The 19,040-nt window shown below is 46.1% G+C and overlaps 1 protein-coding gene across 1 annotated transcript in view; it reads right to left on the bottom strand.

The window, feature by feature from the left end:
- Positions 1–19,040, bottom strand: part of GPR179 (G protein-coupled receptor 179) — a 221,240-nt gene that overhangs the window by 53,139 nt on the left and 149,061 nt on the right. Inside the window, exons 3-5 of the mRNA XM_069237498.1 lie at positions 16,820–16,922; positions 11,625–11,854; positions 9,469–9,537 (exon numbers count right to left, since the gene is read on the bottom strand). Coding sequence (XP_069093599.1) covers positions 9,469–9,537; positions 11,625–11,854; positions 16,820–16,922 — 402 coding nt within the window. The remainder of the gene's footprint in view (positions 1–9,468; positions 9,538–11,624; positions 11,855–16,819; positions 16,923–19,040) is intronic.

Here is a 19,040-nt window from a genome sequence, read left to right as displayed (position 1 = left end):
GTTCAAGTCATCCGAGGATTACATGGGGAAAAGATGCCTGGCCTTGAAGGCCTCACAGCTGCGTTTTATAAAGAATATACTGAGTTTTTAACGCCACACCTCCTAGACATGTGTGCTGAATCTATAGAGGCTGGAGTCCTTCCATCATCCTTGTGCGAGGCACTGATTGTCACAACTCCTAAACCTAGTAAAGATTTGGGTAAGTGTGATTCTTACAGCCCCTATCCATTATCAACACGGATAACAAAATCCTAACCACATTGATTGCTTCCAGATTGATCCCCCTTCTGACGCTCATGGTTCGCCCGGACCAGTCTGGGTTTGTACCAGTTAGATCCACAGCACATAATCTAAGGACCTACTTTGCGGTGACACAATCAATTGACCCAGTCTGTAAGGCAGCTGCAGTATTTTTAGATGCCACAAAGGCGTATGACTCCCTGGAGTGGCCCTATCTTTTTGTATTGCTGGCCCGCCTCTGTATGAGCACTGTTTCTCCAGCTCATAGGGCTCCTATACGAGAATCCTACAGCTCATCTGCTTAATAACGGTGTGATTTTTGCCCCCTTCTCAGTGCTATGGGCACCCTTCAGGAATGTCCCCTGTGACCTGTATTGATTGCCATAGCAAATTAAGCTAGTGGCCTCTTGCCTACAATAACATCATAATCATAGAGGCCTCGCATTCATGCCTCAGGCAATATTGGTGTCCATGTTCGCGGATGAGGTGAAGCTTTAGCTGATGTCACCACAGGAATATCTTGATGTCCTTATCAAGGAAATCATTTGTTTTGGTGGCCTATTCGGCATCCCGATTAGCTGGGCAAAGTCTATTATATTTCCTTTGACAGAGGCCACCACTCAATATGTTTCTGCATTCCCCCTTTGCTGGGCTTCAGAACCTGTGCAGTATCTTGGGATCAGGCTTAGCATGGACCTAGACGAGCTGTGGAGAGCTAACTATGGTAGAGCAATCTCCTGGCTGGAGGATAAACTGGAGTGCTGGCGCTGATTATCATTTTCACTCACAGGGAGTATATCAATAACTAAAACCTTTCCCTATCCAGCAGCTTTCAGGCACATCTGCACTTACACTTGATCACTCTTGCCTGGGCAGGAAAGCAGTCCAGGGTGACGTGGTAGTTGCTTACCCTCCCCTTTGAGCAGGAAGGACTTGCGGCCTAGGACATAAACCTCTATTATAATTGTGCTCAAGCGCAGTTTGCACACTCCTGGGTTCACCCCATTCAATACCAGCCACACACAGCCCCGGAACATGATCATGTCTATCCCTACCTGCTGTCTATGGTGTTGTACCTGCCTCCACGTTGCCCAAGTGTGCAACTGGACCGGTCGCTTGTACGACATGGGCTTGGCTTGGCTCTGGCGCAAAGCTCATGTGGATCACCTCTCTGCCCCTTCTGTTCCTGTCCTAGGACACCCAGCGCTGCCATTCAGGGAGAAGGTAGTTGTTCGAGCCCGACTCTGCACACTGCAACTGACTAACATGGGAGCTCTTTACCCAGACGGTCAGTTTACAGAACTCAAGCAAGCCTTGCAGGAGTCTTCAAAAACCTTCTTGCACTGACTCACTTATTTCCAGGTGAACTCTGCCTTCCACTCACAGTACAGCTCCTTCTTGGTGGTCCCTGACACACTCCAGGCATTGGAGGTCCTACTCTCCTCTCCTTCCCCCGGCGCTTGATCAGAAAATGATATCTTGCAATGCAGACTACTGCCCCGGTGGTGTTCGCCCACTGTGTGAGAGGACGATTTTGGCGATCACATACCAGCTGAACGCTGGAGGTATTGCTGTGCATACATCCTCACTCTATCCTGCAATTATAGATTGCAATTGATCCACTTCAAGTTTCTGCACCAACTGTATTATACCCCTGCGCGCCTTCATCGGTTGGGCCTTAGAGTGGATGCGCTATGTCAGCAGTGTTCTTCATTCAAAGTTGGATTTTCTGCACTTAGCTTGGTCCTCTCCCAGAGGGCTGTATTTTTAGCAGGATGTGTTTGATGTTGTTGACACTATGGTTGGGCACTTCAGTTCCTCATACCCCCCTTATTGTATTGTTGGGTTATGTGAACGATGGCCCTGATGGGGGGAGGAGATTGGTGGGTGTTGGAAATGGCCCTTTTTGCAGGGTTATCCCCAAACTTTTTGCCTTCTTACTCCTATTTTTTGAGGTCTGTTTTTGCTAGTTTATTGCCTCTGCCCACTTTACCACTGCAAATCAGTGCTAAAGTGCAAGTACTCCCTATAGAAATTGTACTGTTGATTGGTTTATCCATGATTGGCATATTTGATTTACTAGTGAAGTGCACTAGAGGTGCCCAGGGCCTGTAAATTAAATGCTACTAGTGGGCCTGCAGCACTGGTTATTCCACCCACATTAGTAGCCCTGTAAACATGGCTCAGACCTGCCACTGCAGTGTGTGTGTGTGTGTGTGTGCAGTTTTAAACTGCCAATTCGACTTGGCAAATGTACCCACTTGCCAGGCCTCAACCTTCCCTTTTACTACATGTAAGGCACCCCTACGTTAGGCCCTAGGTAGCCCCATGGGCAGGGTGCAGTGTATGTTTAAGGTAGGACATATACTAGTGTGTTGTATATGTCCTAACAGTGAAATACTGCCAAATTTGGTTTTCACTGTGCAAGGCATATCTCTCTCATAGGTTAACATGGGGGCAGCCTTTAAATATCCTTAAAGCACTGTTTCCCTTTGAGAGCAGATAAAAATGTGGAGTTTAGGGTCTCTGAACTCACAATTTAAAAACATATCTTTTAGTGAAGTTGGTTTTTAAATTGTCTGTTTGAAAATGCCACTTTTAGAAAGTAGGCATTTTCCTGCTTATACCATTCTGTGACTCTGCCTGTTTGTGGATTGTCTGTCCGGGTCAGTTTGACAGTTGGGCTGTTCACACCTCTCCTCTAGACAGTGGCACAAAGGGGGCTGGTGTGTAGCCTGCATATCTTGATTAGCCATCTGTGCTGGAGCGTAAGGGAGGAGTGGTCAGTCACACCTGAATGGACTCTGCCTGCCCTCACACAGTGCCGTCTCCGACCCCCTGGTGAGTGTCTGGGCCTGCTGGGGCCTGGCCTGGACAAGGAAGGATCTTGCAAACACTTGAGACTTTGCTTTGAAGTTTGCCAACCTCAAAGGCAGAACTGGGTATAAGAAGAAGACCCAAAACCCCGGACGTTTAGAATCTTTCTGGAATCAAGAGGAACCTCTGCCCAGGAGAAGAGCTGAAAAGCTGAAGGAGAGGTACTGTCCCTTTGCTGTGTTGCTTTGCTGGACTGGCCTGCAGTTGCTGCTTCTGCCTGAAAAGAGTGCAAAGGGTGAACTTTGCTGTGTGTCCTGCTTGAGAAAATTCTCTAAGGGCTTGGAGTAGAGCTTGCCTCCTATTGGAAGCCTCAGGGACACCTGTTGTGCTTTTCAAGAGGAGAAACCGCTGCAATGCCGCCAACAACACCGCTGGCCTGCACCGTGACCTGCCGACACCACACGGATTCGCATTGCCCCGCTTCACACTGCGACCCTGGTATCCCTGATGCCGTCATCGCACTACTTCACTGAGCCGCTACTCGCACCGCGACCTGTGGGCCCGCACTCCGGCATCACCTGCTCACACCGCAGCCTGGGTATCCCCGACGATGCCGCTCCTGCTGACACCGGCGCCGCTGCCTGCACCGTGGCCTGTGGACACCGCTCATGAGGTACACGAAGCACCGTCCCGCACCGCAGCCCCGGTCCACCGACGCCAGCACCATTGACTCCTGTGTTGTCACCAGGCATCCTGCCTGCACCGTGGCCTGTGGACTCCGCTCGTGAGGGTCACGAAGCACCGTCCTGTCCCGCACCGCTGGCTTGGGCCTACCGACGACAGCGCTTCAGCAACGACGACACCACTGCCTGCACCGTGACCTGTGGACACCGCATGTCGCACTGCCCCACTTTACACCACAGCCCTGGTCTCACCGATGCCGCTGGACGCTGTCACCGAGCCGCTGCCTGCACCATGACCTGTGGACACCTCATGTCGTATTGTCCCACTTCGCACCGCAGCCCCCACACCATCCACACCGGCGCACCTGACTTCATCAGCCTGGAGTTCGATCTGCAACGCATGTGACCTCAAGGGCCCGACGACTCCTGCACCGACTCCGGAACCGACACCGCGACGTCAGTGACGCCGCTCTCCGGAGCTCACCGCGAGGATCACGACGCCTTGCAAATCCAAGGTACTTTTTGCGGGACTTCCCGACACCGTAGCTGGCCCGCAATGCCACGGCCGGCCTGTACTGTTGGTTTTGTTGATCACGACACCGTGATAGCCCCAGGTGGAGCTATCGACTTCAAGGAACTGTAGTTTTGAGTAAATCTTGCAAAAATATTTTTCTTACTGTATGTTGGATTTTTATCGTATTTGGTCTTGTTTTATATAGATAAATATTGGCTATTTTTCTAAAACTGGTGTGGTGTCCTTATGTAGTGTTTTCACTTATTACTGTGTGTTATGTGCAAATGCTTTACACATTGCTTCTGAGATAAGCCTGACTGCTTGTGCCAAGCTACCAAGGGGGTGAGCAGGGGTTATCTGAGCGGGTATCTCCCTTATCCTGACTAGAGTGAGGGTCCCTACTTGGACAGGGTGCAAACAACTAGAGTGAGGGTCTCTACTTGGACAGGGTGCAAACCGACTGCCAACTAGAGACCCCATTTCTAACAGTGGGTATCCTTCTGCTGCTAGTAAAGAGCAGAATTGTGATGTGCTGGGGATTTTGTAGCATACCCCGAAAACCTGAATGGCTTCAAGATGTGGCATACTGCCAGGAACAATTGCAAAGATACTGGGACTTGATGCCCGCTGGTGCATTACCTAAGCATGGACACTACCGATTCACCAGGATCTTAGCCGAGCTCTTGAGTTGAGAATTAACGTTGGACTCGATTCTCCGGCTGAAGATGCATTGTAACAAAGTTTTTATTTAGCTATGGCATCAGTTGTTTTGTTGATGAACTGAGAGTTTCCCTCCCCGCTCCCTACCCCCCTTGGGTCTACCTTCCTTCTACGCTTTGAGTCCCTCCTTCTCCCTCTCCTACTCCACCCTCACTCCATGCCCTGGTACTCTCGCTTCTCCTGCATCAGCTTTGGTTGTCACGTTTTATGCGATCACTTGTCCTTTTCTATGCAATGCTTTAAATGCGATTGCTTTTGCCAAGTCCCCTTACCTGACCCTCTTCTCCTATGTGTTTACATGTACTGTTAGCTAACTCCAAAAATAAACTTTTTTAAAAATCTGTAATTTCGCATCACAAGAGTAATGCGAAATTTCTGAAACAATTAATAATTAATATTTTGCCCAGGGCTGGTTATGGCATGTTAATCGAGATTTCAACAGATATCACACGCTAGTGGCCGAAGAGAGATACTGCATGCCACTATCAAATGTTACATGTCCATCGGCTGTGGTTGCAGTAAAAGTTAAATATGACTTGTTAGAAGAGAACGGAGGCTGAGGATGCTTTTGTCTGTGGGCAGTATGAACTGAGGTCATCTCAAGGTCACGCACCACTATATGCAAGTGCCAGAGCCGTAAGGCCAGAGGATGGGCCCTGGGGAGGTCGTCTGTCAATGACATTGTTCAGAAATTACTGGAGCTGGCGCCGTACGGGGCCTGGGCACCTCCGTGGAGCCCTGAACAGATTGTGCTTCCCGCCTCTGCCATCTGCTTCCTCTTGGGGGCGGGACTCTCTTTCACCTCATTGGCACACAGAGACCAGGAGGATTGGCAACGGTGCCAGCTAGAGGGATATCCTCGCTCTGACTGCCCTCTGTGCCAAAGGAGGGGGAAGGGGGCAGAGAAACATGAAACAGGCGACAGCAGTTCACACCGAACTCATTCCATACCATGATAACATGTATTAAACAGCAAAATTGCTGTAATTGGTATTCACGATAAAAATATTATACAAGTTCCAGTCACAATAAATGCTTTATTCACAGCAAAAACCACATGGCCAAGTTGAGACTGGAAAGGTATGAGTGTAAAATGACCCCCGTGTGAGAAAACCACAAAACACTGAATAGCAGTGCAAAAAACGTTTTCAAAGGTTTGTTGGCGCACAAGCTACTGCGAGTAAACTAGTCCATCGAAACAGGCCCATAGTCATCTGTGTACATGTACATCATGGAATGGTAAGCAGTTTGCTTGTAGTATATGTTGATGGCGTTTCGATCGAGAATACAAGGGAGATGTCTGAAAGAGAACCACTGTATGCCTTCCAGCCAGTCTCTCGGGTCAGAGGATATCACCTGAAGTCTGCACTTTCTACTGGAGAAGCCAAGCGTCTGCTTAGTGTCTAGAAGGGAGCCTGCCTGCTGAAAGAGAGAATGAGAGTGCCTGGCTCTGCAGGAGGAGGGACTTTCCAAGAGAAGAGAGGCCCAGTGTGTTCCTTGCATAAAGTGGCTAAATGTCCTAGAAGGCAGCACTTGGCAAGACTTTTCAAGTACAAGCACCACTGAGTACAGGTGCTCCCCTGCCAACACTGGAATAAAGGAGCCGTGCTGTCACTGAAGTGGGAGCTCAATTGGCCAGCAAAGCTGCAGTTGCCAAAGACATCACCACTGAGGAATCAGTCCAAAGGTCTCAACTGCAATGCCTGAGTACTGGTCAGCACTCGGCTCGGAGCCAGCAACTGTAGAAGATGTCTTGCTACAGCGCAGAACCTGCTGCGCTGACTCCATCCTTCGATTCCTGTGGCAGAGGGTGGTTGCCAGAGGCTAGTTACCACTGAGGCCCCTGCAGTGACAAACGTCAGCGAAGAGCAGGGCTGTGAGCTGTGCCCGCTGTGCCACTAGATCTGCAGCGACCATCGAGCAGGTAAAGCACAGTAAGACAAGAGACAAAACATGCACAGAGGATTCTGGTGCAAGAACTTAAGACTTTTTGTCCGAGTAATTGTGAGGTGAGAACTGTTGAAGTTAGTTGCACATCTCACCAGCAGGGTCAGCAGAAGTTATCATTAATTGAGCCTATTTAATGCTTTTGCCCAGGGGACGGTAGACACAAGATATCTCCTAAGAGTGGGAAAGAGTACCGAGCAGGGATGTAGGGCCTTACTGAAGATTGTAAATGAGATTTCAACCCTATAATTGCAAGTCCCATTGAGTTGTGTAGTATTTTCGTTTTGCTGTGAGATTAAAATACTTGTCTTTATAAAAAGATGAGTACTGGGAGTGGACCTTATTTTATCGTGTTTGTTGTGTGACTGTTGTGTTTTGAGCTCTTGTCCCCCACACTAACTTCCTCAGAACCATGTGACTGCTTACCCTTACTAGCCTCAGAGTAAAGTTTGGAAAGGCTGTACTTGGCTCAGTTTGCAGCGTCATATTAGACAGACCCTGGTGTCGCGTAGGTTTTCATTATCCTAATGAGGCTACTGGATTTGGGTGGCAAATGACTTAAACCACTGTGGTTGGGGTTCAGTAGCCCCTGTCAGCCTTGTGCCTCCCCCCGAACAGATCTGATAGTTATACCCTACTGGACCAAAGCCATCAGTGCCTCGAAGGCACATCTAATGGTTGCGGACTGTCTAAAAATAGGATGAGCCTCTAAACTTTTAAAAACTGGATCATTCTCCAGATGATTTGAATAACTTTTGCCTGGTCTCAAACCTTCTGTTTCTCTTGAAGGTCTTCAAAAACTGTGTAAGTACTCAGTTTAAGAAGTTCGAAGTGGATAATGAGCTTTTAGACAAGTGTCAGTCAGGTTTCATGACCGGATGCAGCACCAAGACTACAATACTTCAGATAGTCAATGATACTCTTCAAGTACCATACAGAGGTGACTCCTGTTCTAAACCATTTTACTTACTTGAAAATATCCATTGAAAGAATTGGTGTGAATGGCGGGGCCCTTAGCTGGTTCACTGCATACCTTGAAAAACTGATGTCAATATATAACAACCATTGGCAAAGTCAATAGGTCTTGCCTCTGCAAGATATAATGGCTTTGCCAATTTTTTTTATTTATGTTGCACAGCAAGGTAGCCACTGTGCAACATGTCTGAAAGTTATTTTAAAAAAGAGCTATGACGCAGCGGTGCTTCACGTCACAGCATTTTGTTTAGCTTTCAGGAATGCTGCACAGCAATATGGCTAAAAAAAAGATTGACAAAGCCAACAGATCTCACCTAGGCAAGCCGAAAGCTTTGCCAGTGCATGTTAATAACGGAATATAATTCACTGCGACCTATAAATTGCCTAAGACCCTCTTCCATTTTTTGCATCCCCCATTTGATTCAGCTCCTCTTTAATCTAAACAAGGAACCGCTTGCCTCTGTTCTCAAGCTCTCTCAAGTTTCCTACCTCTCAAGGATGAGTTCGTGTAAGACACTCAGCCTTACATGAACACTTAATCGCAAAGTGATATTTAATTACTTGTCCAGATGCTCACCGAAAGATAATATTGGGTGTCTCTCTACTACCTCAGTTTTAACCCCCTTAAAATTGAGTTCCCCCTGATCCCTCCTCCCCCTTGTACAAGATCAGCTCAATACACACTCGTCCAAAAAAAGAAACCCTTCACTTGGGAAGATGTTGAACAAGTGATTCAAACTCCCAGTGTTATCAAGATTGGCCTACCCCATCTCAAGTGTGCTTTGCATGCGGATGCCAGGTTGGCTAGTGAAGCGAAAAAGGTTGATCATATAACTTGCACCCTTGATCTCTCTTGAATAGCTTCCTATGGAGGCAAGAAGTATCTTCAGACTGTTCTGAATTACTAATAAATCGATTCATATGGTACCTCTGAACTATCTTACCCACAAACTAGTCATCGCAGGCTGCTAACATCACCTGCAGAGCTCAGGCATAATTTTCCTGGAAATCTCAGCATTTAGAAAGGAAAAGATACAGAAACAATTTTTTTCAGTAGGTGCAGTGGTGATTCGGAACTTGATTCCACCAGCCGTCTGTACAATTCCTTCTTACAAAAACTTCAAAAGAGATTTAAAGATTACTATTCCATCCTCACTTAATCTTATAATCCGGAGACTAAAGTATAATGACCTGACAACTCTACTTTTGGAATTTTGTGCATCTGTTTTTTAATGTTAGATCTTTTATTCCCTCTACTCGCATGTGACTTTTAATGTTTACCCCCTGTATATGTATTATTTGTAATTATTTGTATGTTTAACATTTACTTGTTACCCATATACCTAGACATCAGCATTCTGTCACTTTGCATACATCTGGCCCACACTATAGAAAACTGATCATAAATGTATAAAATAAACACATAGAGCACTGTGGCGCAGAGATAGGATAACATGCCTATGTGGGAGCCAAGAGGGCTTGATGCCCTGAGTCCACTCGCTGTGCCTAGGCCTTGGCTCCCTGGATCAGTCATGGCAATGGCTTCTCTAGAGCTGGGCACCACATACTTACAGGGAAGTAAAGCAGCAGCGACCCAAACAGGATTGTCTCCAGCAGAATCACGCCGGAAGCTCGTATCCTCTGCAAAGAAGAAAAGAGGAAAGATGGATAACCTATATGGAGGGTGGAGTGTTCTACTGCCTAGGCTTCATCCACGGAGTTTTACCAGCTAGACTTCATCCAGGGTGCTATACCATCTAGACTTCATGCAAGGTGTTATACCTCCTAGACTCCATTCAGGGTGCAATACCGCATAGACTTCACCCAGGGTGTTATACCATCTAGACTTCATGTACGGTGTTATACCTCCTAGACTCCATGCAGGGTGCAATACCGCATAGACTTCACCCAGGGTGTTATACCATCTAGACTTCATGCACGGTGTTATACCTCCTAGACTCCATTCAGGGTGCTATACCGCATAGACTTCACCCAGGGTGTTATACCATCTAGACTTCATGCACGGTGTTATACCTCCTAGACTCCATTCAGGGTGCTATACCGCATAGACTTCACCCAGGGTGTTATACCATCTAGACTTCATGCACGGTGTTATACCTCCTAGACTCCATTCAGGGTGCTATACCGCATAGACTTCACCCAGGGTGCTATACCATCTAGACTTCATGCACGGTGTTATACCTCCTAGACTCCATTCAGGGTGCAATACCGCATAGACTTCACCCAGGGTGTTATACTGCATAGATTCTATCCAGGGTGTTATACCATCTAGACTTCATCCGGGGTGTTATACCACCTAGACTTCATTCAGGCTATTATGCTGAATATATTTCGTCCAGGGTGTTATACCATCTAGACTTCATTCAGAGTGTTATGCCGCCTAGACTTCATCCAGGGTTTTATGTCCGAATATCATATTCCGTGAAATCATCTGACATGAATAGTTTGCCCTAAATATAGTTTACAAAAGTAGTTGCCTCAATGGATGTAGATTTTACATTAATAACTAATATTCTGGCAACGACATTCTGGCGCCACACCACTGTGGTTATACATGTTAATGTATGATAGCACAGAAAGCCATTTGCAAACCTGACAATGGGTAACAACACACAATGAGATGTAGAAACAGCACAGTGTGATACTTACAAACATGCCAATGTTACACATCTTTTGCAAACAAGCCATTGTCAAACACCAAACAATGTGATTTGCAAAAACAACACTGTAAAGCAGTTCACAATGCGATTTACAAACACAGCAGTGCAAAACAGCACACATTGTGATTCCTAAACAACACTGATATACTGCACACAACACGATTTACAAACACAACACAGCACAACACAACACAACACAACACCACACAGTGTATTTTATCAGTACTGCACTGTATAAGAGCACAAAGCATGGTTTACAAACCTAACAATATAAAACAGCACATGGTGCCATTCAGAACTATAGTACTGTAAAAAAGTGCACAGTGTAGTTTTCAAACACAGGCACTTTAATGCAGCACACACAAAAATATAAAACCACAGTGCTGGAAAACATCACAGAGTGTTTTACACACATGACAAAGAAAACACAGCACACAATGTGATCCACAATTACACAAATACATCTCTGTGAAAACAGAACAAAGCGTGGGCCCAGTGAAAATCCATAGTTTGGGGTGACACTCTCCCACTGCAAGCTCGTGAGCTGGGATGCTTGTTCCCCTGTTTTGAGGGACACGTCTCCTGGTGTAAAGCCATTGTTTTGGGGGAGGGGAGATTAGCTAAGAAACAGTTTGTGACTTGAAGTGCTGCGTCCTAACACGTCACCCCGTTGTTTGCGCTGGTGCTTGAAACATCTGGAACCCACGGTTTGTGCTGCTGTTTACCCCTTTGGTGTGTCGTTTGCTGTAGCGACAGCCCTTGGTTTGTGCTGCTGTTTACTCCTGTACGAGCCTGTGGTTTGGAGTCTCGCTTGCTATAGCACCTTGCCCAACATCCCATACTAAGGGCTAATACTTATCCCAGTTAACTCCCATGGTTTGTAGCTACTGGTTCGGCCTTCTCTTACCCCAGTGGATCCCCCTGGTTTGTTTCTGCTTGTCTGTGTGACACTGTATTGCATTAGGTGCTATATGGCTCAGAGACAGCCCAGGGGTTGGGGTTCTGCTTGCCACTGCGGGTTGGGGTGCCCTAGCCTAGCTCACTTGCCTTGCTCTTCCTGAAGTGGTAAGACACCAGCATGCTGATGAAGACGGCCAGCATGCAGAAGGCTTGGAAAGCCAAGATGGCGGCCCTCAGAGACCAGTCCTCCTGCACGAAGCATGGGCTGTCGTCGACACAGGTCGCACACCCTGCCTGGCAGGGCAGACAGCCCAGGAGACTCCCAGAATCCTCTGTTCCATACTGGGGGGCGAACTGGGAAGTGTTCTCCAAAGTCCCTAGAAGTAGACAAAAAATTACCTCAGAGAACAACACAGATCTTCACTCACATGTCGCACTTACAGCACAGACACACATGTTGTACGTACACAAGGGCAATCAAACACTGGCGCACAAAGATGCACACTGACACAGTCACACTCGCGTTCACAATTACAGGTACACATATGTGCACACACAAGTACGCTCACAGCCCATGAAGAGAAAAAGTGACACACACACAGCAGGCGCGGTCAGGCACACAGCCGCCCAGGCATACACAGCACACAAGTGCTCGCACTCAAGTGCGCACACACACACCCACACACACATATATATACAGAAGGGTTAGTAGAGAAACTGAGCTCAAACTGTGCTCCATCGTCTCTATAGCATACCCTGGACACAGCAAAGGTATATGACAAATGAGGCTACCCCATCCTGGGACACACACAAGTCTTTTGTACTGTGTTATTAGGCTACATGGAGAAAAACATAATTTATATGGCTACAGCAGTTAGGCCTGTAGGGAAACCAATATATCAAGATGATGTCATGGAGCTGTGTACATAACAGTGTGTGTGTTTGTTTCATGACTGTAGGTCAGTGGTTCCCAACCTGTGGTCCGGGGACAACAGGGCTCCGCAAAGCCTCCTCAGGGGCCAGCGACTTCTTAGAAATTAAATAATATGAATAGGTTAATAAAGTGTATATAAGAAGTTGCTAAATGTACAATAAAAAAAATTAAAACATATTGTACATTTCGAGGAAATTGAAATTGGAGGTTAAAAATTAAATTAGTATCCTCTGATTGATTTGTGGGAGCGGTGCAGGTGCATCAAACAGAATATGGTATGGATGATGTGTGGCGTCAATTGAGTTTAGAAAAGCATCAACTTTCCTATTAAAATTGAAACATTTTATGTATATTTGTTTGCAAATTAAATAAAATGTGTTATCATTTGTGAATGTGATTGATGAATGCTTGTTTCTGTATTTCAAAACATCGACAATGTTTAGGCCGGGGTCCCTGGCTTCCGGCAGTGAGTCAGTGGGGGTCCCTGGATTCCAATAATGATTCACTGGTTGTCACCGGGTTAAACTAATGATAAACTGGGGGTCCACAGAAGTCAAAAGGTTGAGAACCACGGATGTAGGGGGTGCGCTGCAGGTGTGTGCAGAGCCAATACAGGGCAGTTTACTATGGCCAGTGTTTGTGTGTTGTTGGGGTATACCTTGCACCACGTGTGCACTCTGCAGCAGCCACTGTGTGCCTCAATGTGCGTTTTCTCTACAGAAGGCAGCATGAGCATTACTTCTTGTGCTCTATCGCTTGTGTGTATATTGCTAGTTGTGCTTGGTGTACTGTCTACAGAATGCAGTGTGTGCATTGCTGTGTGTGGTCTGTAATATGGTCTACATTTAATCTGTTGAGATGATGTGTGTACACTTTATGTGTCTATTGCTGGGCTTAATCTTTGTAGGAAATGGTGGGTAATTGCTATCTGAACAGTGTAGGATGTCATATGTATATTGGCATGTTAACTCTGTGGGAGGTGTACTTTGGTGTACACCTTGCTGTCTACGCAGTGCTGTGTGCACTCTCTCTAGGCGGTGATGCATGTATTGTCTGTGAACTCTACAGGAGGCGATGTGTACATTGCTCTATGCAGTCTGTGTATAAGGCAGCATGTTCATTTTCTATTTATTTGTTGTTTTATATAGCACGGACATCTCCCAGCAGGGTTTCAGAGCCCTCTATATGGGTGTGTGTGAAAACACCAGGCAGACGTCAACTATGTGTTGACTGGAGATACAGCAAAGCAAATATACACACCCCAAGGGTTATTGGCCCACATAGGATCTTGTTATAGAGATTTAAAGAGTGAGTAATATAAACAAAAGGAGACTTGTTTGAAAATAATGAGGACTTCAAGTGTAAATACACCGAAATACGTAAAAGGATTGCATAATGTAGAACACTTGGCATAAAACACCATTGGCACTATGGTCGAAGGAGTGCTACATTAACTAGTAGACATGACACGTAGTATAACTATTAGCAGTTTAAGGAATATATAAGTGAGTTAGAGCCTGAGGTCCAGTATGCCTTGTCAAGTACCAACATCAAGAAATCAGTATGTAAACTGAAAATAGCTGTTCATATAAGAGGGACATATAAGCAAAGAATGACGTGGCTTTTACATATTCAAGATTACTGCTACAAAAAGACTAGAAATGTATGAAGATAGAATAAAGTAAAACAATTTTGCCAAAGACACCATTGGTCAAAAGAGTCCTCAGAAGTTAGAGAGTAATAGTAAACAGCTGGTAGAGTGGGAGGTTCAAGGACATCGCACATCACCAACAGTTAGTTATGAAGGGGAACAGTTTGACAGATGGACATAAATTAGCAGGTATCTTGGAGAACTTGGGTTCAGCTAGATGGTGTGATTTGAACAGGCAAAGATAAGTATTCCTTGAGTAGGAGGCTCTTGACGAAGAATCTGAAGATCTGAAAGGAGGGTGCATTTTTCAATGTGGAAAGGGGAGCATTCCATACTCATCATAAGCTGTTGTCAAAAAGGATCTGCACAGAGTGGATTTTAGTTCTGAAATTAGAGGGGAGTCATCTTCAGTCTTTGTAGCAGAGTGAGTAGGAGCTACCAGAAGAAGAGAACGTTTGGGCTTTTAATCTTGAAGTGGGGTGGGCCAGAGCATTAAGGATGAGGCTTCAGTTCCCATGGTGCAACATTCTTCAATTGCGAGCCATCTAAGGTGTGCAATTGGTAACTTGATCCCATTTTTTGCATTGGCGAGGAATCTGGACCAAGCATGTAGCACTACTCAGAGGAGCCAATGCATTTTTTGGAAGGTCAGTGAGGAAGTGGAAGCTGTAATCCAGATGAGCGATTCCCACTGCTTCTACTGCCTGCTATAGGTCCTCAAAGGAGAGACGTGTCGCAGCTTCTTGAATCTGCAAAGTTGAAGTCTGGCATTGTATTGCATGTGGCGTTTAAGGTTGGGGTTGGAGTCAAGAAAGAATATTAAAGATTTAGCAGAGGGGGCTGCTGTGGGGTGATATCTGCCAATCTTAGAGACTCAAGCAAGATAAAGTCAGTGGCAAGGTCAGGCTTTGGCGAGAGGAGGCAAAATTCGGTCTTCAGCACATGGAATTTGAGATGCTTTTGCTCCATCCGTTAGATGGCATTGTGACAGTCATGGTGTATATATCCGTCTTTGGCTCTCTCCAACTTACAGCATGTCCATTTGATTACACGTCAGCTTGCAGGTTAAAAACATATTATCAAAGATATCTCTTCTTCACTGTGGAACAGGAAGTTCATGAGTGGCCCAGGACCTCAGGTCAGTTGAAAGAAAGCAGGTTGAGAGGTGTTTTAGTCTGGATTAATTGATCTTCAGTATATTTGCTTCCATTCATGCATGGACATACACTAGACTAAGGGCCTTATTTTGAGTTTGGCGGGTGGCGGTGGCTGCCCGCCAAACTCTTTAGGATGGAAAACCGCCACTCAGATTTTCCGCCCGCTGGCGCTATTACAAGTTTCTCGCTGGGCCAATGGGTGTAAACAGCTGGTCCCACGGGAAACAGGCCACAACATTGACGCCGGTCTGTAATCGAGCCGGAGCAATGTTGTGGTGCGTCAGGTGGGACAGCACGCGTCGCGCTTTTCTCTGCCCGTAATTTGGGCAGTGAAAAGCGTGACAGAGCTGTCCATGGGGGCCCCTGCACTGCCCATGCTAAGTGCATGGACAATGCAGGGGCCCCTGGATCCTTGTCTCCGCCAGCGGAGAGGGGACTCGTAATCCCCAGGGCAGCGCTGCCCTGGCGGATTATGACTGCTGGCACTGCCAGGCTGTCAACTGGCGGCAACGTGGAGGCTCCGCCAGGGTCATAATGTGGAGGCCGGACCGCTGCTTTGGCAGCGGTCTGACCTCCACCGCAAGTCTGGTGGTCCCAAGACCGCCAGACTGGTAATGAGGGGCTAAATGCAAATTTTGCTGACCATTTAAGTGACTATTAAGCGTGACATGCAATTAGACATCACTGCTTGCATGAGTTTTGTGACTCCAGGTAAACTACCTAGATCAGCTATGGCATTAGATATATGTTGTATAGTTTTGGGGACAGTGAAGAGCCCTTGCAAAACCCTTATTGTGATTCTAGTAGGTGGAGAATCCCTCTGATCTCTTTGGATAAACTGCAAACAGTATGGTAAGAAGGACTGTATCTGCAACAAGACAGGTCCAGTGATTCCTAGATCTTCTTGCAGCTGCAAGATTTGAATGCTGTCAGCGTCAACACAGTACAGAGGACTTATTTTATAAGTACTGCTCATGAGTCTTTCCCGAAGGTGAGAAGAAAATTGATAACCAATAAGGATGACTCTGTGGTACATCTTTCCGATTTCCAGGAAGTGTGTATTAAATTTAACTGCACTGCTAATGTTATTGTGCTTCTCCATTCAGCTCTAAAAGTGAAGATTTGCTTCGGCTTGCTACTAAACTGAGAGTAGGGATAACATGTTAGGTCCAATTTTAATCTTTGCGCAGGATTGCTTCGGTCTTCTTTGGCCAGGGGCTTCCACTTGTGCTTGCTAAAAGTCCTCAGATTCTCTCGTTTACTGATGGCTGACCAGGAACCTTACAAGAGCTTTTAATTGTGTGTACATTCATTTCTGTGTTCTTTGCAGGAAAAAACATGCACATTACTATTTATACACAGTAGATTGTTGTGTTTACCCTGTGTTGGAGATGGTGCATGCACTGTTGTAGGTGTGTAGATTGATGCTGATGAGCACTGTGGTTGCATTGCTGTCTGTGCTGTGTAGACAGATGTAGGTTAATATGTAGCTTTGCTGCATATATGTGTAGTAAGAGTCTACAGTCTCTACGATGCAGTGCTTACATTGTGTATACACATGCTGTGTAGGTACTCTCCAGAAGAGGTCTTAGGTACATACATGCCTGTCTGGTGCTGGGGGCGAGTTTTGTTCCATAGAAGCCTGGCCTACAGACGCAGATGTACCCGCCGAGGACGAATCCCACTCCTTCCTGGGGGACGCACTGAAAATGAAACAAAGCAAAGAAATCTGTCCAACATTAAACTTTGCAGGAGTTAGAAATACTCTCAAAATACTAGGCTAGATAGTTATTTATTTATTTATTTACGGTTCATTAAAATCATTACAAGCTTTCTTTCATCCTTATACATAAAAGCAACTCCGAGTGCATGTAAATTGATCCAGGATAAAGGGTATGGGACATATTTAAGAGCCCCTAGCACCATTCCCATGCCATATTAGTGTCATTTTTTACACTAATGTGGCTTTAGAAGGCCAAAAACAACACGCCATATTAGTAGAGCAATGCATGCATTAAGCCACTTTGTAACCATTTGCGCTACATTATGCCTGCACCAGGCATAATGTATGCAAAGGGGGTGTTCCCCCATTAGAAGGGCCAAAAAAATGGCACAAGGAAATCTAAGAGAGTTCCTTGGGCCATTTTTTTCAGCACTTATGGACTAGCGTCAAAAACTCTGACGCTAGTCTCCTAACTACTGCCATGGTGCGCCGTATTTTAAATACGGCGCACACATGGTGGCATTAGGGGGCGCTAAGGGTCGCAAGAAGCCATTTTTCTTGAATATGCCCCTATGTGCTTTAGTAAAAGAGAAGCATGCAAACTTTTGGACGTAGCAGCCATGCGCAGTCCCCACAATTGAAGGAATATGCAAATAAAAAATGCTTATGCATTAGTAATATTGAACCTTATAACATGTTCTTTGATGGTACCTGAAACAGCAGCAGTGTCAAAGAGCGTTCAGATTCTCCATTACTTCAGTCCCTTGGTTGGGATCAGCTAAGGGAGGGGTCTTGATCTCTTTGACACATTTGAAAAAGTATGCCACTGCCAAGAGGGCCCGGCACTTGCTTGTAAGATTACTTTTCCTTAGGTCATTTGCTTCGAAAGTTTGAAGTGACAGCTAAGATATGTATTCCACGTGGTTGACTCATTTTTAATTACCTGCCTAAAAAGGAACTTCGGGGAGTCAGGTCACACATCCTTTACTTTTGCGCCAAGAGATGAACCTGGCGTGGAGTGCCAACCTTGCATTATTACATTAATTTCCAGGTACATTTGTGATAGTGCAGTGGAAAAGGCCACCATAGCAGCTGCACTGTGCCCTCTCCCGCCAGTCGCTAAACCAGTTCTTGAATGCAGTCAAGGCATAGGCCATGGTCAGCATTCGTTTGCTCCCTATAATTTTGCACAATAATGTTGTGCTCGAGCCCTGATAATACTGTGAGGAATAATGTGGAGGCCTATCATCCACCTTCATTTTTTAGGCTATTCGTGGGTCCACTCTCGGTGCACACATGCATGCAGCGGTGTACGTCACCGCTAGAATCCTCAGCACAGTATTCCTGCAGCTTTCATTGCGATGATTCACTCACTGTTCACTCTTCGAGTCAGTAAGAACACCTCTGAGCGGGTTTGAACTGACTGGACTGTCCTTGGTGTAGGGACGTTTTGGTGTTCCCAAAGGTGAGAAGATGCTACTCGGGAGCTGAAGATTGCATTATGTTATGTGTATTTTTTGTGTTTGCATTATGTTATATGCTATAACCCGGAAGGATATCCTGGCGCTGAGAAGGTGAAGTCTAGCCACATCATCCATTTCAAAAACGAGGTCTTCAGCTTCTGCCAGAATTCAGTAAGTGAGAAGAAGGCTCTGGTGTGCAGTGGTAGGTCATTCTTTCCTTTAGGGTCGGAGGAGGCGAAGGCCGACTTCCGGACCTGGGATGTGTGCAAGTAGGAGTCCGGCCAAGTGGAGGTATTTGGATGGTCTGTGAAAGGAGATGCGACTGTTGAGCTAGGCGGGGCAGTGTTGGGTAGAGCTGCGTTGGAGGTTGAGAGTGATTCTGGTTGTTCTGTTTGGTGCTTGTTTCAGTAGGCGACTCATACACGCAGTCAAACCATTGTGTACCATTTTTCACCCTTGAGATTCTGCAGTACCTTAATACAAGCCTAAACCTCCAGCATCCGTCAAGACATTCAGGAGCTCAGAATCAAAAGCTTCTGCGGAAAGCGGAGATGCCAGGTTTCCACTTAACAGTGTTCTGCTTACCTCAAGCTTATGTGCACTTCACTGGGCTCATGAAATGGCTGAAGGAGACT

This window comes from Pleurodeles waltl, chromosome 6 (assembly GCF_031143425.1).
Source record: "Pleurodeles waltl isolate 20211129_DDA chromosome 6, aPleWal1.hap1.20221129, whole genome shotgun sequence".
Taxonomy (NCBI): domain Eukaryota; kingdom Metazoa; phylum Chordata; class Amphibia; order Caudata; family Salamandridae; genus Pleurodeles; species Pleurodeles waltl.
This window is presented reverse-complemented; position numbering and strand designations above follow the sequence as displayed.